The sequence below is a fragment of the Lathamus discolor genome, chromosome 4 (assembly GCF_037157495.1).
Source record: "Lathamus discolor isolate bLatDis1 chromosome 4, bLatDis1.hap1, whole genome shotgun sequence".
NCBI classification, from domain to species: Eukaryota; Metazoa; Chordata; class Aves; order Psittaciformes; family Psittacidae; genus Lathamus; species Lathamus discolor.
In genome coordinates, this window is record NC_088887.1 from 127,698,361 (window position 1) to 127,714,562 (window position 16,202).

General features: G+C 59.3%; 3 protein-coding genes across 6 annotated transcripts; all 3 read right to left on the reverse strand.

The window, feature by feature from the left end:
* Positions 1-2,167: 2,167 nt before the first annotated feature.
* Positions 2,168-5,710, reverse strand: LOC136014163 (hemoglobin subunit epsilon). The gene is made up of 3 exons (XM_065679010.1): positions 3,825-5,710; positions 3,508-3,730; positions 2,168-2,371 (listed from the first exon to the last, which is right to left on the reverse strand). The coding sequence occupies exons 1-3, from the start codon at positions 4,025-4,027 to the stop codon at positions 2,243-2,245; spliced, it is 555 nt and encodes a 184-aa protein (XP_065535082.1). The 5' UTR covers positions 4,028-5,710; the 3' UTR covers positions 2,168-2,242.
* Positions 5,711-7,139: 1,429 nt separating this feature from the next.
* On the reverse strand, positions 7,140-8,572 carry LOC136014162 (hemoglobin subunit beta). Its single transcript, XM_065679009.1, has 3 exons — positions 8,392-8,572; positions 8,075-8,297; positions 7,140-7,370 (listed from the first exon to the last, which is right to left on the reverse strand). The coding sequence occupies exons 1-3, from the start codon at positions 8,481-8,483 to the stop codon at positions 7,242-7,244; spliced, it is 444 nt and encodes a 147-aa protein (XP_065535081.1). The 5' UTR covers positions 8,484-8,572; the 3' UTR covers positions 7,140-7,241.
* Positions 8,573-8,826: 254 nt separating this feature from the next.
* Positions 8,827-15,337, reverse strand: LOC136014164 (hemoglobin subunit beta-like). 4 transcript variants are annotated; one of them, XM_065679011.1, is made up of 5 exons: positions 15,239-15,337; positions 13,529-13,693; positions 11,674-11,894; positions 11,357-11,579; positions 8,827-9,071 (listed from the first exon to the last, which is right to left on the reverse strand). In XM_065679011.1, the coding sequence occupies exons 3-5, from the start codon at positions 11,763-11,765 to the stop codon at positions 8,922-8,924; spliced, it is 465 nt and encodes a 154-aa protein (XP_065535083.1). In that variant the 5' UTR covers positions 11,766-11,894; positions 13,529-13,693; positions 15,239-15,337; the 3' UTR covers positions 8,827-8,921. The 4 variants fall into 4 exon arrangements, with proteins under 4 accessions (XP_065535083.1, XP_065535086.1, XP_065535085.1 ...); XM_065679014.1 differs by lacking the exon at positions 15,239-15,337 and having other exon boundaries at positions 11,674-11,796; positions 13,529-13,626; XM_065679013.1 differs by lacking the exon at positions 15,239-15,337 and having other exon boundaries at positions 8,980-9,206; positions 13,529-14,083.
* Between the last annotated feature and the right edge of the window lie 865 nt (positions 15,338-16,202).

Consider the following 16,202-nt stretch of genomic DNA (forward strand, 5'->3'; position numbering starts at 1 on the left):
CCGTGTGTCCCAGCTCCTCCTCATCTCCTTCCCCACCTCCCTGGACTCAGCAGTGCTTTTTGCCATGCCCCTTGTCCAGCTGATGGCTTCCTGCCCTCCGGGGCTCTGTGACCATGACAGCGGGCAAGAGGGCAGCCAAAACAGGGCTGAGGCACCCACAGAGGAGCGTAGTCCTGCCCATACCCAGGTTCTCCATCTCCTCTGGCTGCCTGTGACCAGGGAACACCTTGTCCCGTCCCCTTTGCCCCCATCCCATGGTGACCTGCCTGCCCTCCAGAGAGACGGCGAACAAGAGCATCTGTGCCCTGGACCTTGTTTCCTTCGCCATGGGTTCAGATCTCCGTTCTGTTGCCCTCTGTCGTGGGCTGTGCGACACCTTCCAGCATTGCCTCCAAGGACAGGGCCCTGCAGGTGGCACAGTCTGAGCCTTCTTCATCCCAGAGCTTGGCTTGGAACCCTGCACAGATTTGGGAAAGAGGCACCCCCATCTTCCACACTGTGCCAGGAAAATCACAGAATCACAGAATCCCAAGGGTTGGAAGGGACCTCAAAAGATCATCCAGTCCAACCCCCCTGCAAGAGCAGGGTAACCTACAGTACATCACACAGGAACTTGTCCAGGCGGGCCTTGAATATCTCCAGTGTCGGAGACTCCACAACCCCCCTGGGCAACCTGTTCCAGTGCTCTGTCACTCTTACAGTAAAGAAGTTCTTCCTGATGTTAACGTGGAACTTCCTATGTTCCAGTTTACACCCATTGCCCCTTGTCCTATCACTGGATATCACTGAAAAAAGCCTAGCTCCATCATCCTGACACCTACCCTTCACATATTTGTAAACATTGATGAGGTCACCCCTCAGTCTCCTCTTCTCCAAGCTAAAGAGACCCAGCTCCCTCAGCCTCTCCTCATAAGGGAGATGTTCCACTCCCTTCATCATCTTTGTGGCTCTGCATCCTCCCCCCACCCCACTTCACCCCTGTCTTTTACAGCGCCCAAACGAAGCAGTTCCAGAGGCACCTTCACATCCTGTCGTTCCCTTCAAAACAAGCCATAGGTGAGAAAAGCCGGCAAAGTTCCGCAGGCTCCGAGGGCAGGACCATGGGATAACGCAGTGGGAAGGGCACGGCAGGAGCCCTGCTCTGATTCCCTGCCCCAGGCAGGGTCAGCACACGCTGCCTGCACAGCCCTGCCAGGAGCTGCCTGCTCTCTGTGGGTCTGGCTCATGGGAGGCGTTTGCTGAGCCCAGGTGAGGTGAGGGCGTGTTTTGAAGGATTATGACCCAAAACAACCGTGTTCTCCATGAGAGCTCCAGAAACATCTATCAGTCAGAGCCAGGCCTCTGCTGCCCCAGGTGCTGTAAACAGCTCTGGTTGTCAGCCCCCTTGTGCAGAGAGTCTCCAGTCTTGGTTTAAGACAGGATTTAAGAGTAAGATGAACACAGTCCTGACCATCTTCATGGGGGGGGGGGGGGGGGGGGGAATGTGGTGCATAATAAAATAGCTAAAAAAAGGAATTTGTCACCATTGTCCCAATGAAGGAACAGCAAAGCCTGACCCACAGCCTTGCTCCACGCATCATGAAGGCCCCTCAGGTGGGAGGAGGAGGGCCAGGCATGGCAAAACCCAGCTACCAGTTACCATGGTGGATTTTATTCACTGGGTGACACTGGGAACCGAGTGCTCCATCCCTGGCGGTGTTCAAGGCCAGGCTGGACAGAGCCTTGGGTGCCATGGTTTAGTGTGAGGTGTCCCTGCGCATGGCAGGGGCTGGAACTGGGTGACCTTAAGGTCCTTTCCACCCCGAACCATTCCATGATTCAATGAGGCTATCTCAGCCTGCAAGGGGCGCCGTTGGCACTGCGGGCGCAGGGGCACGAGGGTCTGACACACGCACGATGGCCCCCCTGGGAGCCAGCGGATTCTTTGCAATCCCTTTCTGTCCCCGTGCCCCCCTTGCAGGGGTTTCCCTGCCGTGCACGGGCAGGGAGCGCGCAGGAGGGAGCGCTCCAGAGCCAAGGAACCGCCCGCAGCAGCCCTCGGACCCCAGGAGCGCGCCCGCAGCGGCCGGCGCTGCCCGGAGCGCACAACGCCCCCGGCCCCCCCTCCCCGGCGCAGAGGCAGGGGCGCTGCAGGCGCGGTGCTGCGGAAGGACTTTATTTGGGGCTCGGTACCCGGGGGCAGCTCCTCGCGCTCGGCAGCGCTGGCGGCCGGGCAGGGCCCCCTCCATCCCGCGGGGGATGCTCAGTGGTACTTGCGGGCCAGAGCGTGAGCCACGACACCCACCAGCTTCTGCCAGGCGAACTGGCAGGCGGGGGTGAAGTCCTTGGCGAAGTGGGAAGCCAGGACGATGATGAGGATGTCCCCGAGGAGCTGGCGGAAAAGAGGGAAGCAGAAGGGTTAACGCTGCAGACCACGGCGCAGGGACCGTAGCTGGGGGGACCGTGCTGGACCCACAACCGCTTGGGGAAGGCTCCTGCTGCACACAGCTCCACAGCCTCACCCTGTGCTGCTGTGTCTTTAGCTCTAAACGGCTCCTTCCTTTCTGCAAGCTCTTCCTGCTGCAGGAGTCTCCCCCCCCAGTCCCTCTCCTCCCCACACAGCCCCACGTAACCCACAGGCCGCGCTTCCTTCCTCCTGACTTCTCCCCCGAGGCTGGATTCCCCTCTGGAAAGGACCCTCACATGCTGCACATCCCTCTTCTTCCTCCTCAGCATCGTCAGAGTGGCCCTGGGGCTGCAGGGCTGGCTATGGGGGCTGGTCTGGCTATGGGGCTGCAGGGCTAGGTATGGGTCACTCCATCTTCCCTGGGACTGCTACAACAAAACTCTCAGCTTTTCCATCGAAAACTCGGGGATTTTTGGAAAGTTTCTGTTGATTCTATAATTCTAAAATTGTATTTGCCTCATTCCTTGAGAAGTGACAAGAAAAACAAAAAGGAAACCTTAAAACTATTCCCCCCCCATTGTGGGGATTTTAAAGCACCTTGGCCTGGGGACCCACCCCACAAAAGGAGGTTTTTTTCTCTTTCTCTTCAGATGTAAATGAAGAAAATGATCTGGTTTTACACAGAAGTGTTGGAGGGAGGCTCCTGTCCCCACAGGCAGCACACGCTGGACGAGGCAGGAGCCTGCCCTGCGGCTCTCAAGCTGCTCATCTCACTGCAGGAGCCACAATTTCCTCTAGTGCTGTGCTTGGCTTCCCTCTGCCCCCTCCAGCCAAGCTGCACCTTCCCCTACGGGTCTTTTATCCCCAGCCAGATCTCCTTCAGGTCTCCCAAGACCTCCTCTTTCCCATTGCTGTGCTGGGGCTAAAAACGGGACTTTGGGGTGTGAAGGTCACCAAAACTGTTAAAACCCGCCCCAAACAAGCTGTCGGCTCACACGGGTACCACCAGCCAAAGAGAGCACCCCCTGACAGTGCTGTGGGGGCAACCCCCCGGTTCCAGAGCAAACCCTGCCTCTCCCCACACGCCACTGGAAGGGGCTGGGGCTGCAAACGCGGCTCACCCTGAAGTTCTCGGGGTCCACGTGCAGCTTCTCGCAGTGCAGCTCCGACAGCTTGGAGTAGGTCGCCTTGATGTTATCCAGGTTCTTGACGGCCTCCCCGAAGGAGGTGAGCACCTTCTTGCCGTGGGCACGGACCTTGGGGTTGCCCACGATGGCCGTGGGGCTGGACAGGTTCCCGAAGGAAGAGAAGAACCTCTGTGTCCAGGGGTAGACGATCAGCAGCCTGCGGGGACACGAGGCACGGGCACGTTAATGCTCCCGAAGGGAAGCGCCGCGGCTGCTGTGCCCGCGGTGCAGACCCCAGGGGCTGGACCTACCTGGCCAGGGCCTCGGCTCCGCATTCCTCCACGTTGACCTTGGCCCAGAGGCTGGCAATGAGCTGCTTCTCCTCGGCTGTCCAGTGCACCATGGTGGCGGCGGAGGCTGCGGCGGCGGCAGGAGGAGGACACGGACCCGTGGCTGCGCTGCGGACCCCACGCAGGCTTTTATCCCCTGGAGCAGCTCCTCCCCGCGGGGCCATTGGCTGGGGCGCGCTGGGGGTCCCCGCACGGGGCAGCAGAAGGGGGTGGTCAGGGTGTGGTGCGTGGAGAAGGGGCCTCTCGTTATCCTGATCGCAAGAGCGTTATCCCTGCCCTTCTGTGCAGGCATCCCCCGAGCAACGTGGGCCCCTCTGCAGGGAAAGGGCTGCAGGAGCCGCTGCAGGGCAGCTCCGTCAGGGTTTAACGTGGGGCTTGGTGGCTGTGGGCCGGCAGCCGTGGCTCTCCCAAATGCTGGATTTGCCTCAGCCTCTACCAGCAAAATCATGGAATCAATGAACTGGATTGGGAAAGAGCTTCAGGAGCATCCAATCCAACCACTCCCAGCACTGCCAAGGCCACCCCTGCCCCATGGCACTGAGGCCTCGTCTCCACGGGATGTGAACCCTTGCAGGGCCGGTGCCTGCAGCCCTGCCCTGGGCAGCCTGTTCCAATGCCTGAGCACCCTCTGGGGCAGGAATTGTTCCTCAGCTCCATCTAAACCTGCCCTGGGGCAGCTTGAGGCCGGTTCCTCTTGTCCCATCCCTTGTTCCTTGGGAGCAGAGCCCAGCCCCTCCTGGCTCCATCCTCCTGGCAGGCACTTGTAGGGAGCCATCAGGTCCCCCCTGAGCCTTCTCTTCTCCATCTGAACCCCCCAGGTCCCTCAGCCGTTCCCCAGCACACTTGGGCTCCAGGCCCTGCACCAGCTCCATTGCCCTTCTCTGGATGTGACGGATGCTCCTGCCAAATGCAGCCCCTGGCAGAGCAGACCCTGCAGGTCCCAGCACTGCAGGAGAGCTCCAGCCTCCTTCCTCCACTGGGACCTGTGGTCAACGCTGGTGTTGTTCAGAGGATGCCCAGGCTTTGCCACTGAAATCTGCCTGAACTCTGCAGTAATGTCCTCCCCCTGTAACTGGACCTGCTTGGTTTACTTGTCCCTTCTGGAGCAGGCAGAAGCTCACCCAAATGTTCTCCCCTCAGATGCGATAGGACCAGCCAGGGGCTGTGCTGCTGGACAGGGAGCAACTATCGAACAGGATCCCCCTTTCCAAACTGCTGTAGTGGAAGGTGTCCCTGCCCATGGCAGGGGTTTGGAACTGGAAGGAGCTTTAAGGTCCCTTCCAACAGAAATCATTCCATGATCCCACGATTTTCTGCATAAAACCCCCACGAAACACTGTCCTTGCTGGAAGCAGAGGGGCTTTGATCCTGATCCCAAAGCCCCTGGGGCAATCCACTGTATTCCTGTTGTTCTCCATGGGATTTGGGTTGGGCTAAGTAAGAGGTGCTGGATCTTGTTGGCTGGGCTGTTTAGGTGGCCAGGCCGCAGCAGAGCTCAAGGGTGACCAAGCTCCTCTCCAGACATCAGGGCTTGCTTTCCTCCATGGGCCACCTCCTGCGAAGTGTCTTCTTGGCCTCCTACTGAAAACACCGGAATGAGGAGGAAAATCAGTGCAAAGAAGTATTGAAAGAGACAATATCTACTTCCCCCTGTAGCTGGGGACGTTCTCCTATGGAGTAGGGATGAATTGTCCCTATCAATCAGACTTGCCTACATCTGCTTTTCCTGCAGGAAATCCAGTGCCTGCGGGCTGCTGAGCTGGAGCACGATGATAAATCACATCGAGCACCTCGCTGAGGACAGAGCATGCAGGAAAAATGTCTCTGAGACAAACTGGGAGCAGGGAAAGCACGCAGGGAGAGCGCATCTCGCAGGACCTGTTTGCTGGGACACAGGCACCGGGGTGTCATCCCCTTGCTGGGGATGGGGACTGGAATGATGCCATGGGCAGCACCAGCGGCACTGCGTCCATCCTGCCATGCTGCTGGTGCTGGGGATGGAAACCCTCATCCCTGCTCCTGGGAAGGGGCATCCTGGTGGGAGCATGGACGGGGGGGAGAGCACGGCCCTCCCTGCACTGACCTGTGGGGTCTCCGCTGAGAGCTCTGCTCAGCTCGTTTCTAGCCCAGACACTTTGCTTGCAGGAGGAGACCCGCTTGTTCACGTAGGTCAGTCTGGGGCCTGTCCACAGTCATTTCGTACGAAAGTCTGTGAAAATCTACCAGAAAACCCAAGAAAAATCATCCAGGAACGTGGTTTTTCTGAGCCGGGACGCCTGCCCCTCGTGCCTGCCCAGACCCCCCCCAGGGAGAAAGCACTTTGGGACTGAACTACAAACATCTCCCCTTCCCGGAGTCTGCCTTCACACCAGAAGCTAAATCATAGCATCAGCGCATTTGATAGGACCGGATGACCTCTGCAGGTCCCTTCCAACCCCAACTATTCTATGATTCTGTTCCTTTGAGCACGAGAAGGGGCGTTTATGGTCACTTTTAATACCCTGCAGTGGGTCAGGGGCACAGGGTGGGATGCCCACGGATGCGCATGAAGCAGGGGCAGGACAGAGTGCAAAGAGGGCGCTGGAGACACGGGCACGTGGAGCTGCGCCTCCTTCGTTCCCTTTACAAGTCCGGCACATCCTTGCAGCAGCGCTTTGGCCGCTGCCCATGCCAAGAACAAGCTCTACCCTGGAGACTCCTGCTCGGCAGGCGCCGAGCAGCCGCAGCGCGAGGGCCTCGGCCGATACCCGCCTCCGGGGGGCATTACCAGCGGCAGGGCTGGACCCCACGGCTGCAGCATGGGCGGCGCGGGGAGAGGGTGAATAAACAAAGTCTGGCCCTGTCTTGATAGCAAAATGTTTATCTCCAGCCGGCCCCCGCCCCGCGGCTGCTTGGCCACCGTGAGTCAGCTCTTTTGGGGCAGGCTTCGTGCCAGCAGCGGGGCTCAGGCGGTTCGTTAAAGTCTTCGTTTACTCCCTAAAAAATACGAATCCTCCGATTTGCCTCCAGCGAACACGCGGGTTTCGCACCGAAACACGTCTCCAAAGCAGACTCCCCAGGGCCCGACCGCAGGGGCAGCAGGGCGGCCCCTCCCCGGCGCTCTGTAAGTGTCGTTTCCAAAGGCGGACGCCACGGAGCCCCCCAAACCCCGCACACAGAGCAAAGGAGGTGGCGCTTCCAGGAGCAAACCACCCGCCCTGCTCAAGCGGGCACCCAGAGCCCCGCATCCCCGTGTCCCCCCCAGCCCTCGGGGCTCCCAGGGACACAGACTCAGCGGAGGCTTCACAGATGAGCTTTATTTGGCTGTTAGAAGCTGTTGGCTCCGCAGCAGCAAGTCAGCGGGCGCTGAGGGTGCTGCCAGGGCTTCGGTGCTGCTCTTTAGTGGTACTTGCGGGCCAGAGCGTGGGCCACGGCGCGGACCAGCTTCTGCCAGGCAGCCTGGCAGTCGGGGCTGAAATCCTTCCCGAAGTGGCCGGCCAGGACGATGATGAGGATGTCACCCAGGAGCTGGGGGAACAAGAGCAGCCCGGGGTTAGCAGCACCCCACACCTCCCCACGACAAACACTCGCATCAGACCCAGGGACACCTCTGGGCATTTCATAGGGTTGAAAGTCCCCCTGGAGTCCTCAAGAGGGATGTTAGGCTTGTTCCCTGCCCTTACTCTAAAGATCTGGGTTCTGCCCTGCTCTGGGGGGAGTGAGCAAAACTTCTCCAGGAATTCTGTGGATTAAATTATCATTTCTGCCCTCTGGCTCTGTTTGGGAGTTTCTCGGGAGCAGAACTCACAGCTCCCGCTCCCCTTTTGCTTTCGGCATCTAGCCGCCACCTCTGGCTCCTCGCTCACGTCTCCTTTCCCCTCCGTGCCAAGCTTCACTCTTGCTCCTTCGCCTTCCCTTGGCCAAAACCTCTTCCTGCTCAACGACTGCTTTCACTTTACTCCCCCCTCCTTTTCCGCACTGAAACCACCTCCTCGCCCCCTTCCCGGCTTCGTCCCGGCTTGCACCCTCCACCGGCCCCTCCGCTACCCAGCGCCTCCCAGCCCCTTCGGTGCCTCCTCGCCAAGCGGCGCGTCGGTCCCTTCGCTCTCCGTCCCTCTCCTGCAGCTCCCCCTCGCCCCAGCCACCAGCCCCTCTTCCCCCTGCACTGGCACGTCCTGGGTCCGTGCCCCCCATGGCGGTGGGACGGGAGCCGCGGCGGGCGCTGGGCTCACCCTGAAGTTCTCGGGGTCCACGTGCAGCTTGTCGCAGTGCAGCTCGGACAGCTGGGCGAAGGTGTTCTTGATGTTGTCCAGGTTCTTGACGGCCTCCCCGAAGGAGGTGAGCACCTTCTTGCCGTGGTTGCGCACATTGGGGTTGCCGAGCACGGCAGAGGCGCTGGACAGGTTCCCGAAGGAAGAGAAGAACCTCTGTGTCCAGGGGTAGACGATCAGCAGCCTGCGGGGACACGAGGCACGGGCACGTTAATGCTCCCGAAGGGAAGCGCCGCGGCTCCTGCGCCCGCGGTGCAGACCCCAGGGGCTGGACCTACCTGCCCAGGGCCTCGGCTCCGCATTCGGCCACGTTGACCTTGCCCCAGAGGCCGGTGATGAGCTGCTTCTCTTCGGCTGTCCAGTGCACCATGGTGGTGGCAGGAGGGTAGCGTGTGGCTGCCGCGGGTACGGAGGAGGTCTGGGCTCTTGCTCCCGAGGGGTCGCACGCTGGCGGCCGGTGCTGCCCGGCCACGCTTTTATAGCGTGCGCCCGGCTCCTCCTCCTGCCCCCGCACCCCCCCACTGCCTGCGCCGGGGGGGCCCCGCGGCCCTGGCACCCGGGGGAGGGGACGCGGTGTCAGGGTGGGGCCCCGGGGCACGGCGCCCAGACCCGCACGGGCGCTTCCCTGCTCCCGGCGACGGGATGCAAGAGGGTGCTGAGGCCTTGGGACAGGCTGCCCAGGGCAGGGTGAGATGGAGCCGAGGAGCAATTCCTGCCCCAGAGGGTGCTCAGGCATTGGAACAGGCTGCCCAGGGCAGGGCTGCAGGCACCGGCCCTGCAAGGGCTCACACCCCGTGGAGACGAGGCCTCAGTGCCATGGGGCAGGGGTGGCCGTGGGGCAGTGGCTGCACTGGGGGATCCCGAAGGGCTTTTCCAACCCTGTTTGTTGTATGAGTTTTGTCCACCCAAAGCCCCAGCACGGCAAAGCTGGTGCCTCCTGATGGTGCAAACCACAGTGCTGTGTGGGGGCAAAGCCAAAGACTTGGGCTTGGGGCTGTTGGGTTCTCCCTCTGAATGCACCAGCGTGTGAGGGGTTGCTCCTTGTCCTCCTTCAGGACGTGTCAGGGTTTGGGTTCTCCTTGTTCCCTATCAGCTGTTTCACAGTTTGATAAGTTAATTCTGCCCTGTGAGGGTGCTGAGGCGCTGGCACAGGGTGCCCAGAGAAGCTGCGGCTGCCCCATCCCTGGCAGTGCTCAAGGCCAGGTTGGACACAGGGGCTTGGAGCAAGCTGCTCCAGTGGAAGGGGTCCCTGCCCGGGGCAGGGGTTGGGGCTGGAGGAGCTTTAAGGTCCCTTCAGCACAAACCCACCCGTGACTCCATGGTTCTGTGACCCTGGTTCAAGCCTGGGGCTGCCCCAGTTCCCAGCCCTCTCACTCAACAGCGCTGTGTTTACCGCAGACCTGCCCCGGAGCCTCTGCCTCCTCCCTGATAAGGGGCGGGAGGAATTCACCCCCCAGAAACCTCAAACACTTCCTGAGCTGCTCGCGGTGCCTTGGGGACGCTGCAGCCCGAGACGGGGGCAGAGGCTGGGGAGGGCCGTGGGGCTCTGCGTGGCACAGAGGCTGCTCGGAGGTCTCTGCAGGGCAGTGAGCAGATGCTCTGTCCCTCCTGGACATGCAATTAGAGTTCTTGGCTTGCTTTTACCATAATGCATGGCTGTGTCTCTTACGTTCTGCCTTTAATAATCATAGAATCACAAATCCCAGACTGGTTTGGGTTGGAGGCACCTTAAAGCTCCTCCAGCTCCAACCCCTGCCCCGGGCAGGGACCCCTTCCACTGGAGCAGCTTGCTCCAAGCCCCTGTGTCCAACCTGGCCTTGAGCACTGCCAGGGATGGGGCAGCCACAGCTTCTCTGGGCACCCTGTGCCAGCGCCTCAGCACCCTCACAGGGAAGAGCTTCTGCCTAAGAGCTCAGCTCAGTCTCCCCTCGGGCAGGTTCAAGCCATTCCCCTTGGCCTGGCCCTGCAGGCCCTTGTCCAAAGTCCCACTTAGTCTGAGAATTATGGTGATTTAGACAAAAAAAACCAAAAAAAAAGCATTTTTCCTTCCCTGGAGGAGGTGACGAACGATTGGCCACGTCTCCCCCTGCACGGTTTTGTACAAGGTTTTGTTCCACTTAACCTAAGGCCTGAACATCAGAGCCAGCCACGTTACCCGACGTCTCAGGATTCCTGTTTGTGTTTTGTAACGTGTTTGTTTCAGCTTTGTCTTGGCCGTTCGCCTGAATTCTCCACCTTAGGCAAGTCCCAGTTGAATGAATTCATAGACAAGACCATGTCTCTTATTACCCCGTGTGTGTGAGCATCCCGCTCCCCAACACCGCCGGCGCTTCCCACCCCATTCCCACAGACAGGCGACACCTCCCCACGCAGTGGGTGTTTGTTGGCAGGGACAGACCAGCGGAACCAGAGGCTGCTCCCCCGGGGCTGGGAGCATCCCTGGCAGCAGGGGCTCGGTGGTGCTCGTGGGGCACCACTCGGAGCATCCTCGGCCAGGCAGCCTGGCCGGCGGGCGTGAAGCCCTTCCCAAAGCGGGAGGCCAGGATGATGCTGAGGATGTCACGCAGGAGCTGGCAGTGGAGGGAGAAGCCATCAGCCTGTGGGTGCCTCTTCCCTCCCCACCGTCCCTCCACCGTTCAGTGTGGATGGACATTGGTTATTGGGGAATTCATCCCAAAGGAACAGATCTATCACAGCCCCGTGCTCCTTGCATGGGTGCACCTCCGGCACTCACCAGGATGCCTGGATGTGCTGGATCCTCCTTCCCAGATGCATCCCTTTGCCTGCTGTGCAATCTTCCCTCCGCTTCAGCTTATCCTTTGTTTCCAAATCCTAACCCACCTTCGCTGTCATGGTCAGGTGCCTTTCTGAAGTGCCTGTGCTCATTTTCTGTCCTGATTTAACCACTCCACCACAGCCAAACTCAATTCTTCCCTCCAAACCCTGCCTGGTTTCTTCCCTTTTGGTCTCTGGCTTCTCCAAGCCAACTTTGCTGCCTACCAGCACCTATCTGACTGTGCGTTTCATTCCCATCCTGGGTCTCTCCTCTCACAGATCCCAGCCCCACAACTCCTCCCTGTTCTCACCACATACACCTATTCACTGCCCCTTTCCCTCCAGCACCGTGCCCTCAGCAGGGCCCCGGGGGTTCTCTGTAGGTCTCGGTGACTGTCGGACACCTCAGAGACCCCTAAATCCCCCTCCGGAGAAGAGGAACCTCCCCATGACCCGCACCCAGCTCACCCTGAAGCTCTCGGGGTCCACGTGCAGCTTCTCGCAGTGGAGTTTGCTCAGTTGAGCAAAGCATCTCTTGATGCTGTCCAGGTTCTTGACGGCCTCCCCGAAGGAGGTGAGCACCTTCTTGCCATGGGCACGGACCTTGGGGTTGCCCACGATGGCCGTGGGGCTGGACAGGTTCCCGAAGGAAGAGAAGAACCTCTGTGTCCAGGGGTAGACGATCAGCAGCCTGCGGGGACACGAGGCACGGGCACGTTAATGCTCCCGAAGGGAAGCGCCGCGGCTCCTGTGCCCGCGGTGCAGACCCCAGGGGCTGGACCTACCTGCCCAGGGCCTCGGCTCCGCATTCAGCCACGTTGACCTTGCCCCAGAGACTGGCAATGAGCTGCTTCTCCTCGGCTGTCCAGTGCACCATGGTGGCGGCGGAGGCTTTCCCTGCGGCTTCCCTGAACAATGGAGGAAACGGAGCCAGGGTCTGCCCAGGGATTTTTATACACCAGTAATGGCCTGTGCTAATCCCAGTTCACGGAGCCATTGACTGGGGCTGCAAAAGGAAAGACAGTGATTTTGGATGCTGTCCAAGGGGAAAAGAGGCCCTTTCCCCCCTCTGTCTTTGAGTGGACAAGCATCACCGCATCCCCATGCACTTGTGTTCACAGCCCATGTGCAGGCTGAGCTGCCTGTGTGGCTCCTCCCCAGTCCAGGCATCCGATATTGCAGAGGTAGCTGGAGGCTGGGGGCTGAACATGGGGTGCAGAGCCAAGAAGACACACACTGATGTTCAAAGAGTTTGTAATCTCCTCCTTGAATGTGTTTTCAGACCCTTAATGGTACCCTGCACTCCTGGGACACAACCTGAACCTGTCTCGTTGGGCATCTTCCACCCCAGCTCAAAGGACCAGAAGCTCACTGGGAACCAAGGATTGAATGATCACCCCAAATCTAGGCTCCAAGCTTTAAATGCAAAAGTCTCCTTTCTTATCTGCCCTAGCAAAGAGCTTCAGAGTTGTTGTCCATCGTCATTGGAGGGCCATGGAGCTGCTGCGAGGGCTGGAGCAGCTCTGCCCTGGAGCCAGGCTGAGAGAGCTGGGCTGGGGCAGCCTGGACAAGAGAAGGCTCCTGAAGGGGAGACCTGAGAGCAGCTCCAGTGCCTAAAGGGGCTGCAGGGAACCTGGAGAGGGGCTTGGGACAAGGGCCTGTAGGGCCAGGCCAAGGGGAATGGCTTGAACCTGCCCGAGGGGAGACTGAGATGAGCTCTTAGGCAGAAGCTCTTCCCTGTGAGGGTGCTGAGGCGCTGGCACAGGGTGCCCAGAGAAGCTGTGGCTGCCCCATCCCTGGCAGTGCTCAAGGCCAGGTTGGACACAGGGGCTTGGAGCAAGCTGCTCCAGTGGAAGGGGTCCCTGCCCGGGGCAGGGGTTGGAGCTGGAGGAGCTTTAAGGTCCCTTCCAACCCAAACCATTCCATGACTCCGCAACCACTGTCCCTGCTGTTCTGAGCCTAAGCTCTCCTGTCTCCCAGGAGCTCATTTTATTTCAGAGCTCAGCTGCCCCGTTGCTGTATGGAGCTGATCGAATGTCCCCCAGTCTAATAAGTGGGTGACACAACCGGGCATAGTTGTGAGGCTGACTAAGTCACACCTGGGCTGTGCACCAAATGATGTCCGAACCAAGTGGGACCCATGTTTGCACGTTCAGACTCCTGGCAGAGGCGTGCAGTAACCCTTGTCTGCATGGCACGGGGTGAGTGCTTTTGCTCTATCAGCCAGCAGCACCGACACGCTCCTGAGAGCTGACGCAGCAGAAGAGTTCTCATACCCCAAGAGAAATCAGCTTTGTCCCGGCACAGCAGCATTTCTGCTGCTGGTTTTGCTGTCATGACCACGTTGCTTGTTCACATTAAATGACTCAGCCTTGCAGGGCTGATCTCCCACCTCATGCAGGATGGAGCCTGTTCTCTTGCCTTCTTGGCAACTGTCGTTACAAATCTGAGGAGCACTATGCTGTCTCTTATCTGCCTGCTCCAGATAACACTGAGTTCTTCCGGCAGATCAAAACTACCCTGCAGTTACTATAGCTTCAAAAGAGTGACTTTTTTCCACCTTCCTGTCTGACAGGGCACTTCAGTCCAACGTGTTTCTCACTAACAGGAGAGGCTGTCAAAGAATCAAAGCATTCTTACCAGTGTAAGATGCGCTTTAAGTCATGCAAGGAGGCTGTGGCAAAGCCAGGGACGAGCCTGCCTCGGTCTGTAACGGGTGACCTGGCCTGAAGCTGGGTTCTCCCACTGCAGCTCTAGTCCTGCCCTGTGTCGGTTCATGCACACGCTCCATCAGTTAACACAGACCTGAGAATCGAGGAGGCTGCAGCGTCAGTAACTGCTCCATGGACACAGCTTCCACGCTGTCAGCAGAGGTGGGGGCATCCACCCCGCGCTACCCCAGCACCATCCCGTGAGCGCAGTTTCAAACGCCCATCCCGGGCAGGAGGTGCTAAACCAAGAGGAGCATCCAGAGGTGAACAGCCCCGGGGGCTGGCTGAGCTTCGCCTCATCCCTCCCTCCTCCTCCAGCCCTGTCCCCACCAGTCCATGCAGCTCCTCCTCAGCCACTGCTGCTGTGGCAGCATCTCCAGAGCTCCCGGTGCCACTGACAGGCAACATCCTCCCATCCTGGCAAGTGATTCCTCCTAAGTGCTTTTCACATCATCTCCAGCAATTACATTAGTGCCACAGGGCAGCCATCAGCTGGGAGAAAGGGGAAAATGAGATTAAATTCCCTATGAAAGACTTCCCGGGGCTCTTCGCTTGTCACATTAGTCACCACAAAGACATTCTGAGGCCAGCAGAAGCACTGGGCAGGCCCAGGGGCTGTTCACAGCACACAGGCCGTGGTCCATAGCGCTGTCAGAGGCACCAGCTCACAGCCAGATACGGCCCCAGAGGTGCCTCAGGGGTGTCAGTGTGCTCCCAGCCAGGACACCAGGAGGATTCAGAGCCCGGTGTGCTGGGGACAGCAGAGGTGCTGGCCAAAAGCAAAGGTCTGGGAACCCAGACAGCCCATACAGTGCGGACAGCACATATAGCCCATACAGCCCAGACAGCCCATACAGTGCAGACAGCACATATAGCCCATACAGCCTGGACAGCCCATACAGTGCAGTCAGCACATATAGCCCATACAGCCCATACAGCCCATACAGTGCGGACAGCACATATAGCCCATACAGCCTGGACAGCCCATACAGTGCAGACAGCACATATAGCCCATACAGCCCATACAGCCCATACAGTGCGGACAGCACATATAGCCCATACAGCCCATACAGTGCAGACAGCACATATAGCCCATACAGCCCGGACAGCCCATACAGTGCAGGCAGCACATATAGCCCATACAGCCCTGACAGCCCATACAGTGCAGACAGCCCATACAGCCCATACAGTGCAGACATCCCAGACATCCCCTGTGCTCCGGCTGCAGCTTCTCCAGGATCCACCTCACCCATTTTAGAGGAAAAAAGTTCATTTTAGCACATTTTAACCAGCGCTCGATGTGCTGGGAGCAGGGACCGGGCCACCAGCGTGAGGATGCTCTGAGCAGCCAGCACAGCCCTGTCTGCTGAGGGGGCTGTTTGGTGGCACAGGGAGGGAGGGGAAATGCTCATCACAACGTGGCAGGTGGAGGCAGTTTCTGTTGCTGTCTCTGCATTCACAGTCGGAGGCAGGTCCTTCCTCTGGTGCACCCACAGCAACACTTGGCAGCACCCTTATCCCAGAAGGAAAGCTGTCTGCCTGGATGGGTGTCACTGTGCTCAGGACTCCTCCCTGGAGCATCCTGCCAGCAAGCTGAGCCCATTGGTGTGAGTGGAAGATGCCCACAGTCACTCTTCACCTCATGGCCCCACACTGATCCATGTCCACTTCCATGGACGGGGACATTCCTCCTTACAGGAATCCATCAATGGCAAAAGGCAACTCCCCCGAGACAAGCAGAGTTTGTTGGTCACTGATTGCAGCAGTCCCGCGCCAAGCTTCACCAGAGCCCTTATCAGCAGGAGCGGGGGCAGCTGTGCCCAGCCTCCACCACCTGGAGCCAGGCCAGACCCTTCTCTGCTCCAGAACACGCAATCTCCTGCGCCTTGAGCAGCACGGCTCGAGGTGCCTGGTTACCGCTTCATGCCATAGAGTGAGCCACGGAACCACAGAAGGGTTTGGGCTGAAGGGACCTTAAAGCTCCTCCAGCTCCAGCCCCTGCCCCGGGCAGGGACCCCTTCCACTGGAGCAGCTTGCTCCAAGCCCCTGTGTCCAACCTGGCCTTGAGCACTGCCAGGGATGGGGCAGCCACAGCTTCTCTGGGCACCCTGTGCCAGCGCCTCAGCACCCTCCCAGGGAAGAGCTTCTGCCTAAGAGCTCAGCTCAGTCTCCCCCCGGGCAGGTTCAAGCCATTGCCCTTGGCCTGGCCCTGCAGGCCCTTGTCCCAAGCCCCTCTCCAGGTTCCCTGCAGCCCCTTTAGGCACTGGAGCTGCTCTCAGGTCTCCCCTTCAGGAGCCTTCTCTTCTCCAGGCTGCCCCAGCCCAGCTCCCTCAGAAGATGTATTCCTGTATCACGCAGGACAGGGTCTCCCCAGTCCGAGCACCACACGTCTGTCCTTGCTGCTCTTTCAGTTATTCCTGATTGAGCACTGCTGGAAGAGATGTGCGGAATCCTCCCTTTGCAGTGCAAAACATTCTCCTATTGAGCCAGCCTGGGTAAAGCAACAACCTCTGCTCAGGCCTGTTTACAGGCTGCCCTCACCCCTCCCTTGGATCATACCCACTTCAGGTACCTGGTTGTGATCAAAATGCACACAAGTCGTG